The 15,853-nt window shown below is 42.4% G+C and overlaps 1 protein-coding gene across 1 annotated transcript in view; it reads left to right on the top strand.

Annotated features, from left to right (window-relative positions):
• The window catches only part of CORIN (corin, serine peptidase), a 280,593-nt gene that overhangs the window by 122,634 nt on the left and 142,106 nt on the right, over nt 1-15,853 (top strand). The window contains exon 5 of the mRNA XM_033946076.1: nt 13,063-13,244. Coding sequence (XP_033801967.1) covers nt 13,063-13,244 — 182 coding nt within the window. The remainder of the gene's footprint in view (nt 1-13,062; nt 13,245-15,853) is intronic.

The following is a 15,853-nucleotide window of genomic DNA, read 5'->3' on the forward strand; positions in this document are numbered from 1 at the left end:
CTCGGTTTAAAGAAGAGCGTGGTCTAATTTAAAATACAGGCCAAACTCACACTTTTATCAGGGGGGAAAAAAAACTCCACAGTCAATAATAACATACGGGCATACTTGTAGAATTGCTTGATTCATCAACATTGACGATAATAACTATGCCCAGTCCATACAGATTCCACAGCACGAATTACAAAAACCAGTCATTCAAATTAGTCAAAATATTCAAAAAACATTTTCACTTATCTTTTTTGCTTATTCTCAAAGACAATACTGCGGTACTTGTATCAATTCACCCCCCCCCCCCCCCCCCATGGAATATAAAAGTCCACACTTTAAATACAGCTCTTATAAGTGCTGTGAGAGTGCTTATCTCAATTGAGTAATGTGGTCAGTGTATGAATATAGCCACTTATTATCAACATGATGAAAGAATACAGCAGAAGCCAACAAATGAAAGGTGTCTGACTACAGGGCAGGGACCCAACATTCTTCAAGTTTCAAGTTTAATATTTTTCTTGATTGATCGCTTAATCAAATTCTAAGCGATGAACATATTAAAATATAGTCAATTAGAGACAAAACAGTACAAACTTTAAATAATAACATTGGGTAGCTAACTAATACATTATACTCATTACATAAGGTAAGATAGGGGTTTGAAATACAATTAATAAAGAAAAGCAAAACAAAGGAAAAATACAGTAGGGAAATAAATAACCACAGAGCATAATACAATAAAATAAAATCGCTGGTTTGAAAACTGTTAAATTAAATATTAAAAGCATCTTTAAAAAGAAATGTTTATAGATTACTTTTAAATTTTCCCAGGTCCTGCTCATTCCGTAAATAAATTGGGAGAGCGTTCCAAGTTTGAGGAGCAGTTACCGAAAAAATAAACTGACGTCTAGTATTAATAACCTTAAGTGATGGAATGGTCAACAAATTTTGCTCATTAGATCTCAAAGTTCTGCTTGGATGATATGGTATTAATTGTTTAAATATGAATGCAGGAGTCTTGTAGAGAAGAGACTTAAAAACAAGCAAACAGAGTTTATATGTTATCCGATGGATAACTGGAAGCCAGTGTGCATCTATCAAAAGGGGCGTAACATGGTCATATTTTCTAGACTTAGTGATGAGTTTAATGGATACATTCTGGATAATTTGAAGACGTTTAATTTCGTTTAGTGGTATCCCCTTAAAGAGAGCATTACAGTAGTCCAATTTAGAAATCACTAAAGAGTGAATGAGAATGTTTATTGATTTAGGGCATAGAATTTTTGCAATAGATCGTATCCTACGTAATCTGTAGAATGTAGATTTAACTATAGTACCAATATGATCATGAAAGTTCAATTTTGTATCAAAAGTCACCCCTAAGATTTTTATATTATTAACTATTTGTAGAGGTATGTTTTTTATTGTAATGGGAGCAATAAGACTGGCTGCTAACATTGTTAATAAACTAAAGTTGCTTAAGAGCACTTTTCAAATAGCCAAAGACCAACCATTTGAGATCCCGGTACATTCTCAGGAGGCACTTACTAGTACAGTAAAACCTTGGTTTGAGAGCATAATTTGTTCCGGAAGCATGCTTGTAATCCAAAGCAATCGAATATCAAGGCGAATTTCCCCATAGGAAATAATGGAAACTCAGACGATTCGTTCCACAACCCCAAAACTTTAATACAAAGTACAGTACTGGGCGTAAGATATACGCACTCGCGGTGCTTAAGTCACTCCTGCAGTTATGATGTGGCTAGTTGTACAGCGCTTACGATGTGCGTACTTGTGCAGCGCGTAAGAAGTGCATAGTTGTACTGTGTATGTTGTGCGTGCTTGAACTGCGAGTATAATTGAGCGTGAAACTTATATGACGCGTATATTGGGTGTACTTGACGTGACGCACATATACGTGCTTGTACAGCAAGACAAAGCTCATTTATCGAGTTAAAATCTAATAAAATGTTTTGCTCATCTTGCAAAACACTTGCACATCAAGTTACTCGCAATCCAGGGTTTTACTATACTTTCTTTTTATTCAAATCCTATAAGTAGAGCTGAACAATTTTCACATATTTTGCCCTTTTTTTTCTTCTAGCAGCATTGGCCCTTCCGTGATTGCTAGGTGATTCAGAGATAGGCTTAGGAATTCAGTACGCTCAGTCAGCATCTTGTCAGATTTTGTATGTATGTCATTTGAGCTGCTATCTTGGAAAATGTGCAGTATAAGGGCACCAACCTCAGAAATGACACTGGAATACGAATGATTAGAGTCATCATTCAGAATTCAGTGCAGCTCTCCTGCGTAAAGTACATTGGAATTTATTTTTTTTTATAGACAGGGCTGCTTACTTGATTAGACCATCAGTTTTGGGCCTGTATAGGTACTAATATGGTTTACCTTCAAAAGATTCTTTTAGTCACAGGTTACAGATACTTCCACTTTAGAATGTAAGGGACCTGCAGACATCAGTCACTACTCTATCCTTGGCACAAAAGGAATGCTCTCTGTTTCAAGATAACGTTATTCGCTGACGACGCCAAACTATGCAATATAGTGAGAGACGGCAATTCACCCGATAATATGACACAGGACCTACATTTGTTGGAGCTTTGGTCCTCGACCTGGCAGCTGGGCTTCAACGCTAAGAAATGCAAGATCATGCACCTCGGCAGCAGAAATCCGTGCAGAACTTATACCTTGAATGGTGAGACCTTAGCTAGAACTTCAACAGAATGAGACTTGGGAGTGATCATCAGTGCAGACATGAAAACTGCTGATCATGTGGAGAAGGCTTCATCTAAGGCAAGACAGTTGTTAGGTTGCATCCACAGGAGTTTCGTCAGCCGGAAGCCTGAAGTCATAATGCCATTATACAGAACCATGGTGAGGCCTCATTTGGAATACTGTGTGCAATTCTGGAGGCCACACTACCGAAAAGATATGCTGAGAGTAGAGTCGGTGCAACGGATGGCCACCAGGATGGTCTCGGGGCTCAAGGATCTATCGTATGAGGAAAGGCTGAAAAATTTGCGGCTGTACTCACTCGAGGAACGTAGGGAGAGAGGAGACATGATCGAGATGTTTAAGTATATTACCGGCCGTATCGAGATGGAAGAAGAGATTCTCTTTCTCAAAGGACCCTCAGCCACAAGAAGGCATCCGTTCAAACTCAGGGGCGGGAAATTTCATGGCGACACCAGGAAATATTTCTTCACCGAGAGAGTGGTTGATCCTTGGAATGAGCTCCCGGTGCAGGTGATCGAGGCAAACAGCGTGCAAGAATTTAAGAGCAAATGGGATGCCCATGTGGGATCCCTTAGAGCAGGGGTGCCCACACTTTTTGGGCTTGCGAGCTACTTTTAAAATGACCAAGTCAAAATGATCTACCAACAATAAAATTTTTAAAAAACACAAAGCACACTGTAAGCATAGAAAATGTTAATTATCATTCCTATTCCAGGGTTTTTCAAAGAGGTCAAAGCAGATGACTCTATGCACTATCACCTCAGTAACAACCATACAGAAATAGACAAATATACCCCACTTCCTTTTTACTAAACCACGATAGCATTTTAGCGCAGGGAACTGCACTGAATGCCCAGCGCTGCTCTCGACGCTCATAGGCTCCCTGCGCTAAAAACCTCTATTGCGGTTTAGTAAAAGGGGACCTTAGTGTAAAATATAGACAGCAGATATAAATTCAGACACATTTTGATCACTAAATTTAAAATAAAATCATTTTTCCTACCTTGTCTGGTGATTTCATGAGTCTCTGGTTGCACTTTCTTCTTCTGACTGTGCATCCAATCTTTCTTCCCTTCTTTTAGCCTGTATGCTTCCTCTCCTCCAGACCTCATTCTCTCCCCCAGCTTTTCCTTCCTCTCTCCCTGCCCTTTCTTTCTCTCTGCCTCCCTTTCTTTTTTTTCTGTTTCTCTTCCCTTTTTCTTTCTTTCTCCCTGCCCTCCCCCAAGCCACTGCCACTGCCATCAGGGACCAGGACCCAAACTGCCATCGGGGACCAGGACCCAAACCGCCACCAATAACAGGCCCGAAAGCCGCCGCCGCCCCAAGCTCTCCCTGCTTCGGCCGACCAGCATCGCGATCGACCTATTGGGGGAAATGCTGCCGGGTCCTGCCTTCGCGGAAACAGAAAGTAGGCAGGACCCGGCAGCAAGAAAAGGAAATGCTTCACTAACCTGTCTCCCGCCTTAGCCAGTAGCGAACGCTTGCTTCAGGGCTCTCAACATGTGTATGCCGGCTTCCCTTCTCCCCCCCCCCCCCCCGGACATAACTTCCGGTTTCGGAGGGAAGAGAAGAGAAGCCGGCATGCACACATTAGAGCCCGGAGCATAAGTTCGCTACGGGCTGAAATCTCCAAGCCGGGTTTTTTTTTTAATGTTCAGCGGCGGCGGCGGCAGCAGATGACAGCTGGGCGGACCGCCCAGCTAAAAGGCCCTAGGGAGAACACAGAGGAAGGCTGATCGGCCCGGTAGATCAAGACGGCAACACGAGTCTATCACGGAGCCCGGGATGGGCTCCGCGATCGACTCATGTTGCCTTCCTGAGCTACCAGTCGATCGCGATCGACGTATTGGGCACCCCTGCCTTAGAGGGTTAAGCCAATGGAACCTGCCACCAGGAGTGGGATCCCTAGGATAGTAGACTTGGGGGTGAGTCAGTAGAGTGGGCAGACCTGATGGGCTATGGCCCTTATCTGCCGTCATCTTCTATGTTTCTATGATATGGGCAGGACCTGCTTGTATCTGAAATTAATTCTTATGCCAGGTGGGCATTTTTGCCTGACGAAGCAGATGGTACCTTATATTCTGAGACTGGAAGTTTCCATTTTGTTTATTTTGAACATTTACATGGCAGTGTACCAGGGATGCGTCAAAATAAATCAACAGTGACATGAATTTAGGATGCTAGAGTCAGAGGATGAATGAGCTGACCCAAAACAGAGGGATGAAGCATTTGTTTAGGCTGTTTTGAAGAGACATGCTTTGAGTCTGAATCAGAAGTCTGCAAGGAGGTAACTTCTTGAATATGTGGTGGTAGATTCTTCCAGTGAAAAAGTATGAGGAGAGAAGTAACGAGAATGCAGGGCCACGTTTCTTACATGTAAAGCAATGTTTGCATCAAGTGCATTTATTTCAGTAGGGCTTTGCAAACATTTGACAAGGCAACCCTAAAACTGAGTGCTCACATTTACATGCCGCTTATGCATATAAATTTAGAGAATAATACCAGCACTTTTGTGTGCAAATGTACATGTGTGTGAGAGGCAGCACAGCAGCCAAGCGCTTTCTAGAAGAGCACAAACATATCAAATCATGTCTTGCAGTTATTCTGCGCTGATTCATAAATCACTATTCTGTACAGGGATCTTCAGGTTGGCGCTGGTGTAGCTTAACACCTTGCAGCTGTAATCCTCATTAGTCGCCTGTACTTCATATGCTAATCTATATTCTATTTTTATCTTTTTCAGTGTTTTGTTTTAATTTTTTCAGTGCTCATTTAATGCTCATTTCATATGAATTTAACTTTTTTCATATATAAGTATAAACTTAGCTTTATACTGCAGGCTCCAACATTGACTGGTCCCCCCCCCCTCACCGACACGTTTCCATCAATGTTTCAAGGTCGGGGAAGACAGTCTGTGGTAGGAACTCTAAGCGTCAATGCTATCCATATCGGTGTTGTTGAATTATGGACAGCATTGACGCTTAGAATTCCTACCATAGACTGTCTTCCCTGACCTTGAAACAGTGATCAAAACGTGTCGGTGAGGGGGGACCAGTCAATGTTGACGCCTGTAGTATAAAGCTAAGTTTATACTTATATAGGAAAAAGTTAAGGAAAAAAGTTAAATTTATATGAAATGAGCACTGAAAAAATTAAAATGAAACACTGAAGAAGATAAGAATATAATATAGATTAGCATATTGAAGTACAGGTGACTAATGAGAGTTGCAGCTGCAAGGTGTTATGCTACACCAATGGCAATCTGTAGATCCCTGTACAGAATAGTTATTTATGAATCAGTGCAGAATAACTGTAAGACATGATTTGATATGTTTGAGTTTATTCATATATAAAGCAATGAAGTGTTTCATGGGACTTCTAGACGAGCAGGCATAAATGCCATTCCCCCGGATTCTATATACAAACATAGAAACATGATGGCAGATAAAGGCCAAATGGTCCATCTAGTCTGCCCATCCGCAGTAACCATTATCTCTTTCTCTCTCAGAGATCCCACGTGCCTATCCCAGGCCCTCTTGAATTCAGACACAGTCTCCATCTCCACCACCTCTTCTGGGAGACTGTTCTACGCATCTATCACCCTTTCTGTAAAAAAAAAATATTTCCTCAAATTACTCCGGAGCCTATCACTTCTTAACTTCAAATATGGCACTCAAAATTGTGTGCTAAAATTTGGGCATGTCCTCAAGAGAAAGTTTGATCAAATATCTCTGCTATTGATTCAGCTCCATTGGCTCTCAGTTTATTATAGAATATGATTTAAATGTGTGTGTGTAGTGTTAAACTTCTATAAGGCATATTTTCATCTTTGGTTCCCTTGACTCTGAATGTTAATTGCCTGGCTGACTCATGAAACTTACACAGGTATAAACTCTCTTTTCCTTCATTTAAGGGTTAAAAATTTGTCGGAAAATTGAGTCAGTCTATTTCATTCAGATTAACAGAAATTTTGAATAATATTCCTTTCTCTATTAGAGCAATATATCCTTTTCAACTATTTTGCAAATCTATGAAAACATTACTATTCCAACAATATTTGGATCTCCAGTCTAGGTTGTCAAAATAATCTTCATGTATTAATAGTTCTTTTTTTTTAGATTGGTTATACGTTTTAATCTGAGATTTTTAATTTTCACTTTTCATGATTCCTTTGTTACAGCTACCCTGTTTCCCCCAAAATAAGACCTATCCCAAAAATAAGCCCTAGCAAGATTTTTAAAGATGCTCCTAATATAAGCTCTACCCCAAAAATAAGCCCTAGTTAAGATCAACCCCTGAAGGCTCCCCGAATGTCCCCCGATACTCCCTGACTCCATCCCTGACACTAATGCTGCCTGATTTGCTGAAAAATAGGACTCATCAATTCAGCAACCCTCCCCCCCCCCCCCCCCCGCCGCTGCTTTAGGAGGCCTCGGAGCAGAAATATGTCAGTCTCATGGTGGGAGGGTCGGTGGAGTTCTGCTGCACAGGGGGATGGGAGAGAGGGATAGAAAGATGCTGCACAAAGGGATGGGTGAGAGGGGAAGAAAGATGCTGCACGAGGGGGGGAGTAAGGAAAGAGGAAGATTTGGGTGGAGGTGAGGAAGGGAGAGATGATTGTTGTACATGAAAGAAATAAGACATCCCCAAAAGTAAGCCCTAATGCATTTTTTGGAGCCAAAATTAATGACACTGCCTTATTTTTTGGGAAACACGGTACTTTGCTAACCGAGTCGAGCTCCTTTTAGGTGATGACCCGGTATACAAATCCAAGTTTTAGGGCTCCTTTTACAAAGGTGCACTAGGGCCTTAATGTGCGCAATAGCGTGCGTTAAATTCCCGAGTGCGCTATACTCTACCGCTACCAACGAGCGGTAGCTGAAAATCTACCTCCTTTGTAGGAGGCGGTAGATTTTCAGCTACCGCTCGTTATAGCATGCGGTAATTTTGTGCGTGCGCTAAAAACCCTAGCGCACCTTCGTAAAAGGAGCCCTTAGATTAGATTACATAGATATTTTAATACATTACATTACATTACATTAGGGATTTCTATTCCGCCATTACCTTGCGGTTCAAGGCGGATTACAAAAGGTTACTTTAAAAAAAGCAGAGTTACAATGATTAGCTAGAGAGGTAAGTTGTAGATCTTATAAACATTTAACGGGTTGTTGAGGGTGAGGTGGTTTGTAAAAGAATTAATAGGTGGTCATAGTGGAGGTTCTTTTGTTATTATTAGTGCGGTAATGGGTAGATCAAATGTCAGTTTTAGAGTTACTAAGAGGTTGTGATGTTATTGCTGCTTCAGGAATTTCTTGAAAAGTATGGTTTTTATTTCTTTTCTGAACGTCCTATAGTCTGGGGTGGTCATCAGAAGGTTGGAGATCTGGTTGTCTAGCCTTGCGGCTCGAGTGGCTAGGAGGCCGTCGTGTAGTTTTGTTCTTTTTACTTCCTTGATTGGGGGGGGTATGAATGGGGAGTGCATTTTTCTGTGTCTGGTAGTGGGTGCTTGGATGAGGCGATTGTTCAAGTATGATGGGCTGTCTCCGTGTAGGGTTTTAAATAATATGCAGTAGAATTTGAATTGGATTCTCTCTTGGATTGGAAGCCAATGTGAGTTGATGAAGGCTTCAGTGATGTGGTCATGTTTTCTCAATGAATAGATGAGTCTCAAAGCTGTATTTTGGATTGTTTGGAGTTGTCTAATCGTCGTTACAGGGCAAGGAAGGAAGAGGATGTTGCAGTAGTCCAATATACCTAGTATTAGGGATTGTACTATAAGTTGGAATTGTGTTCTTTCAAAGAATTTTCGGACTTGTCTCAGATTTCTCATGATTGTGAATGATTTCTGAATTGTTTTATTTATTTGCGGTTGCATAGTGCAGCATCTGTCTATGGTCATGCCAAGTAGTTTTATGGTGGTTTGGATGGGATATTTGATTGCGTTTATATCTAGGTTGGTTGTGGTTTGGACCTTGTCATTTTCGAGAAGGATGAATTTGGTTTTGTCTTGGTTGAGTTTAAGTTTGTGATTTTTCATCCAGGTTGTGACTGTTTCAAGTGTTTGGTGAAGTTTGTCTGTCATGGTAGGTTTAGAATGATCGTATGGGATGAGGATGGTGATGTCATCGGCATAACTATAGGTGGTTATGCCTAGATTGTCCAGATGCGTTCCTAGAGAAGCAGTGTAGAGATTGAAGAGGGTAGGGGATAGTGGAGATCCTTGTGGTACGCCGCAGGGGTTTGACCAGGATTCTGACTTTTCTTTGTTTGATTTTACACTGTAGGTTCTGAGTTTTAGGAATCCTTCAAACCAAGAGTATACTTTATCTGAGATGCCTATTGCGTCTAAGATCTGTAGAAGGATGTTGTGATCCACTAAGTCGAATGCCGCAGTTAGGTCCAGTTGTATGAGGAGCATTTTTTTCCCTGTACTAAGGTGTTGTCTGACGGTATCCATAAGGGAGCCTAGTAGTGTCTCTGTACTGAAGTTTGTTCTGAATCCTGATTGCATGGGGTGGAGTAGGTTGTGGTCATCTATGTAATTGGTGAGGAGTTTGGCTACTAGGCCTTCTATAATTTTGACGTATAGCGGAATTGAGGCTATAGGTCTAAAGTTAGATGGGTGGTTTTGTGGTGCTTTTGGGTCTTTTTGGATTGGGGTAATGATGATTTCGCTGAGGTCAGCGGGGAATGTGCCTTCTGTGAGCGTGAATTGAATCCATTGTAGAATTATGGTGCGGAATTTTACACTAGAGGTGGTAAGGAGATATGAGAGGCATTGGTTGAGGTCACAGGAGGCATGACTGTATTTTTTGTAGAATTTGTTGAATTCTGACCATTGTATGTTGGGGAATTGAGTCCAAATTCTGTCTGCTGCAGTTGCCTCTTTTCCTGAGGGGTGGATTGTGATTGTGTTTTGATGGGATGGGTTAATGATGAGAGTGGCTCTGGTGTTTGTAATTTTGTTCTTGAAGTGTTCTGCTAAGAGGGTGGGTGATGGTGGAGGGGTGTTCGTGGTGGTTGTGTATGGTTTGGTGTCTGTTAATTCTTTCAGGATTTGGAATATTTTTTTGGAATCTTGGGTTTCCGTGCCTATGAGATTAGTATAGTAGCTTTTCCTCTTATCCCTTAGTAGATTTTTGTATTGTTTGTTGATTTTTTTCCAGTCGATTTTTGTTTGATCTTGATTCTTTTTTCTCCATTTTCTTTCTAATCTTCTACACTGTCTTTTGAGTTGGAGCAATTCATTATCAAACCATTGGTCTGATTTCCTGCTGGTTCTGGTTTTGGTTTGTAGGGGGGCCAGCTCATCAAGGATGTTGGTGGACACATTTTTCCAGTGGGAGATGAAGTTTTTTGGGTCGCAGTCTTGGATAGTTTCGTCTACATTTGACCAAAAAATGGTTGAGTCGATATGTTTGCGTGTGGTATATGTGGTTTTTTTAGATTGAGGTGTGTGTTTGGTCTTGGTCCAGTTGATGTTGAAGTTGTATGTGTAGTGGTCTGACCATAGGGATGGGGACCATGTTCCGTTAGGAGTTTGGATTGCTGGATTGGATGGTTGGTGAGTCATGAATGCAGCAATGTCCAGTTGATGACCTTTTTCATGGGTGGTTTGTGGGTTTAGGATCTGGAAGGATAAGGCATTGAGGAAGGATAGACAGTTATTTGCTGGTGTGGAGGTTGTGTCTTCTAGGTGCAGGTTTAGGTCTCCTAGGATGAGGTTATATTCTGCTGTTAATGAGTTTTGGTAGATGAAGTTTTCAAATTCAGGTCTTACTGTGGTCCAGTTTCCTGGTGATATGTAGCAGAGCAAGCAGTTTAGTGAGTTTTTTAGTGTTGGGTTTTGTGAGATGACACGCTAGGAAATCCATTTGCGGAGTGGATGTTTTTTCAAGTATGTTTAGAGTTAGGGAGTTCTTGAATATTATTGCTAGTCCTCCTCCTCTTTTTTTTTCTCTGCAGGTTACTGTTATTTTGTATCCCGGCGGGCATACTTCTTTTATTCTAGGGTCTGTGTCTGAGGTTAACCAGGTTTCAGTGAGGAATAGGCAGTCAAGTTTTTCTGTTTTTATCCAATTTTTTATGTTTTCTGTTTTGGGTCCTAGTGCTCTGATGTTAACATAGGCACATGTAAGGGAGGTCGTGTCAGTCTGGGGAATGTGAGTTGTTTCCGGGTATATGAGTGTTGTGGGAGATGGATGAGATTTTGTTTTCGGAAGTGTTGATCTTCTTCTCCAGGTAACAGTGATGGAGTGTTGAGTGCTGGCGTGGTGGTTCGAGTTTCTTGATGTGAGTGTTCTTCTGTTGGGAAGTTGGAAGTTGGTTGTACTGGAGGATGTGGTTGTGGTGGGTAGGTTGTTTGCTGCTGCTTTCCAACTAGAAATGAGGAGGATTATCAAAAGGGTGGCTAGAGTGTGTGTATGCAGGGAGAGCTTCATTTTTGATGTCTGGTTCGGAGTGTTAGATAGAAGGAATGGTTCTCCCTTTGAGTCCCGGCTGGATCGGGAGTGGCTGGTTTTTTCGTGCTGGGAGGAGGGGGAGGAGCGGGGAGCTCACGCTCCTTACCTTATGTTGGAGGTCGGCAGGAGGTCCTGTGGAGTGGTATTTGGGGCGTAGGTGTTCCCGGTTCCAAGGTCCGCAAGTGCTCCTCTCAGGTGCTCCACGAAGGCGCTCACTAAGGCGCAGGCGCCTTTGTCGTGCGCCTTCGTCGGCATGCCGAATGGCGGCGCGCCGTTGGCGCTGGGTCGTTTTTTAAAAGTAAGATGTCCTCCGGCTGGATCGGGGGGGCGGAGCAGGGCTCCCACGCCGGCCCGATCTGGCTGGCTTCTATGTAGTGGTGCGCTGGGTCGTTTTTTAAAAGTAAGATGTCCTCCGGCTGGATCGGGGGGGCGGAGCAGGGCTCCCACGCCGGCCCGATCTGGCTGGCTTCTATGGCTGGCTTCTATGTAGATACATCGATATTTTAATACTTAAGTAAAAAAAAGTTATTGCCCAATATACTTTGTGAGTCATTATTAAACTAGCACAGCTAAAAAGGCGTTCAACAATTGCTCTAGCAGGAAGTGGAGTGTTCAATCTCATAATACAAAGTTCCTTCAAATCAGGCTAGGCTGCAGTATTACTGATATCTTCTGACTGGGTCTGCGAGTACACTTCTCCCTACGCATTTGTGGTTTAAGCAATTGCGGTTTCGATTATTCACGGTTTTTAGCTTGCTGGCTCCTCCCCCCATATTACATCAGCTTGCATAGAGAAATTGCTGATTCCAAGCATTTACAGAGAAAATTGCTGATTCCCAGCACTTTCTTCACCGTGTTTTGCCTCTCCTTCAGGAACAGGCCAGGTCTCCCACCATGTTATTCGCAGTTTCACCATATTCACGACGGTTTTTAATAGAAAACAGTGAATCACATATGAAAAAGTTATTTGTGGTTTTTCTGTATTTGTGGGTCTGTTAATCCCCTATCACAGCGAATACAGAGGGAGAAGTGTATTAATCAAGGGAATCTGTGTCTGAAACACTTGACTTCCTTATGGTTCATAGACAAAAGCGCGCGCCGACAAAGGCGCGCCAAGACAACTGAGCGCAAGGCGGAAGCCTGTGCCGAAGAAAAACAGTGTTTTAAGGGGCTCTGACGGGGGGTGTTCATGGAGAACACCCCACTTTATTGAATACAGATTGCGCCGGCATTGGGGGGGTTGGGGGTTGTAACCCCCTCATTATACGGGAAACTTCAGTTTTTCCCTGTTTTTTAGGGAAAAAGTGAAGTTTTCAGTATAATGTGGGGGGTTACAACCCCCCCAAACCCCCCACAATGCCGGTGCAATCTGTATTCAGTAAAGTGGGGGGGTTCTCCACGAACACCCCCCCCTGTCGGAGCCCCTTAAAACATTGTTTTTCTTCAGCGCGGGCTTCCGCTTTGCGCTCAGTTGTCTCTTCGCACCTTTGTCGGCGCGCACTTTTGTCTATGAACCATAAGGAAGTCAAGTGTTTCAGACACAGATTCCCTTGATTAATACACTTCTCCCTCTGTATTCGCTGTGATAGGGGATTAACAGACCCACAAATACAGAAAAACCACAAATAACTTTTTCATATGTGATTCACTGTTTTCTATTAAAAACCGTCGTGAATATGGTGAAACTGCGAATAACATGGACATCGATCTAGTTTTTCAGAAAAATGTACTGTATATTGAAAAGAGATTTCATTGTGAGAAAAAAATTGGTATTAAAGATGATTTTTGAACCTTAATAAAAGAAACTCTTTTGTGCATCTTTTAATCTTTATATCTGTTTTCTCTTTTTCTGTCTAGCCATGGACTCCTTCCCTGCCGGTCCTTCTGTGAAGCTGCTAAAGAAGGATGTGAACCTGTGCTAGAAATGGTAAACTTCTCATGGCCCGAGTTCCTGAAGTGTTCTCAGTTCCCAAACAAACTTGACTATGAGAATACCAGCAGGGTCTGTTTCTCTCCACACCAGGAAAGAGGAAAGCAATGTATGTGTGCAGTTTTGGCATTTCTTTTCTTTTTTTTTTAATGTATTTATTAAGGCCCTCTTTTACTAAGGTGTACTAACCGATTAGCGCACCTTAGTAAAAGAGGGGGTAAGGGTCTGATATTCAAAAAATTTATTCTCCAGACTTTGAGAGTTAAGAAAGGAAAAGATAATACAGAGGATACATCCTTTTATGATAAATAATCTGAATTACAAAATAGAGACCTCCTTGAAAATTTGGGGTATTATAATTGATCAAAATCTCGCTATGACTCTTCAGGCGAATAATCTTGTGAAAAAAATTGTTTTTGGATTATGTGCAAAGGGCCATATTTTATAAACTGCGCCCTACGTTAGGTGGTGGTAGGCATCCTACCTCTGCCTCTGTCTAAATTAATTGTTTTAATTGGCTTTAATTGCCATGATAATTGACTGCATTGCTTTAAATAATTAAAAACTCTTTTAAAAAAAAGGAAATACCGGGAGGCATCTCCAGTGTAGGTGCTGTTAACATGTGGCCATATACGGAATCCATAAGGATGACTAATGGTGCCTTACGTCTAAGTGACAGTGGTTGGGAGGGGAGTGGGACATAGGTGCTGTTAGGCGTGATCAACTAAAGAATTTGGATGCCTGCAATGTAGGCCAGTAAAATGCTGGCCTAGATTGCAGGTGTCTAAGGGTTCCTTTTACTAAGCCGCGTTAGGGCTTTAACACGCGGAATAGCGCGCGCTACAATGCCGCATGCGCTAGATCTTAACGCTAGCATTGAGCTGGCGTTAGTTCTAGAAGCGTAGCGCGCGGTAAATTCCTGCATGCGCTAAAAACGCTAGCACACCTTAGTAAAAGAAACTTAGGCATCGTTAATAGCACCTAAGACTGACACACATCCGGCATCCATTTATGTAGATGTCGCCGATTAAGGCGCTGTTTATAGAATCTGGCCCAAATTGTTGTTGTTTACCTGCAATCACATCATTTTTTTTCCCAGAGATAAATTAAAAAAAATTTGACATCGATGTGTGAACATTTCTAATGAAAGAACTGAATATTTCATAGGGTGTCCTAATTTTTTCACATGACTAGCTTCTGACTAAAGCGCTCAGTTTTTTTTCTCTCTGAAATCCCTTCTGTTTTATTGCCATGATATTGTTAAGAGTCGATATGATCATATATTCTATTGACATCTATTAGAGTGAATAACTTTTAGACTGTATGTAGAAAAGGTATGGTTCTGTAATTTCTGTGCATGTTATTTGGATCTCACTTTGAATGAAGATATCATCCATTGTTAAGTCTCTTATCTGTACCCTTTTCCTGTACTGCCAACTGTTGGGCAGACTGGATGGACCATTCAGGTCTTTATCTGCCATCATTTACTATCTCCAAATTCTATATATGGTGGCTAAAGTTGTGTGCATACTTCAGTGCACACAGCCAATGTACGCTCACAACTTAGTTGATTAATTGGGCTAATTGGCACCAATAGCAACACCTTGTAATTGGCAAGCACAACTCAGCGCGATTCTAAAAGAAGTATGCACCAGCCGCAGTGCGTGAATTTGAAAAGGGAGCATGGTCAGGGGCAGATCGGAGGCATCAGGTGCATTATTATGGAATACGCCCGATGTGTGTATAACTTAGGTGCAGGCATTTAAACCTATTTTAGCTGGCCTAAATGCCTGTACCTAAGTTATGCATCACACACTGGTGCAAAGTATGATTGTATAAAAGATATGCATACTTTGTAGAATCGTTCTAGTCAGCGCTGATGTTTTAGGTGCCATATATAGAATGTTACTCTGCTACTATTCTTGTTTTTTGCAGCTGGCTTGTCTCTCCGGTACAGCACCCTTCTTCACAAGTTTTGCATTGAATCATATACAGTGTTCCCCCACGAATTTGCGGTTCGTGAATTGCGGGCGCACTCATTCGCGGTTCGCGAATTGCGGGCGCACTCATTCGCGGTCTGCTCCGACCACCTCTTCCTGTAGTAAAGTCGGGCTACACCAATCAGGAGCTGCGTGTCAAAGCAGCTCCTGATTAGTGTAGCCTGACTTTACTACAGGAAAAGGCGGTCGGAGCAGACCGCGAGTGAATTTCTTCACCAGCTGGCGCTCCAGCTGCCCTCTCCTGCCTCTCCAGCTGCCCTATCCTGCCTCCCCTGCCTTTTGACATTTGAAGTTTTTTGAAACTCACGGGGGTTCCTGGAACGGAACCCTTGTGAATTTCAGGGGAGCACTGTATATCACATTTGAAAATGAGCATACAAAAAGGTGTTTCCTCCCAGGCACCATGTTGGTGGGAGTGCCGACACCCCTCCCCCTCTCTGCCTCCCCGCTTATTTCCATTCCTTCCCTCAACGCGGGCGCCCCCTTCTCTTCTCCATACCTCTAGTGGAACTTGTTCATGGCAGTCAACCCCGTGGGCTCTCCCGCTGATGTCACTTCTGGGTGCCGTGCAGAGGAAATGACGTCAGAGGGAGAGCCGACGGGGTTGTGAGGAGCACATTGTTGACTGCATATATTGCAGGGACATGAGCCATTCTCTTATTTTTGGGCTTGTATTCTCTTATTTTTGGGCTTGTATTGGGAGCATGCTTTTCTCTAA

The sequence above is a fragment of the Geotrypetes seraphini genome, chromosome 1, assembly GCF_902459505.1.
Source record: "Geotrypetes seraphini chromosome 1, aGeoSer1.1, whole genome shotgun sequence".
Lineage (NCBI taxonomy): Eukaryota > Metazoa > Chordata > Amphibia > Gymnophiona > Dermophiidae > Geotrypetes > Geotrypetes seraphini.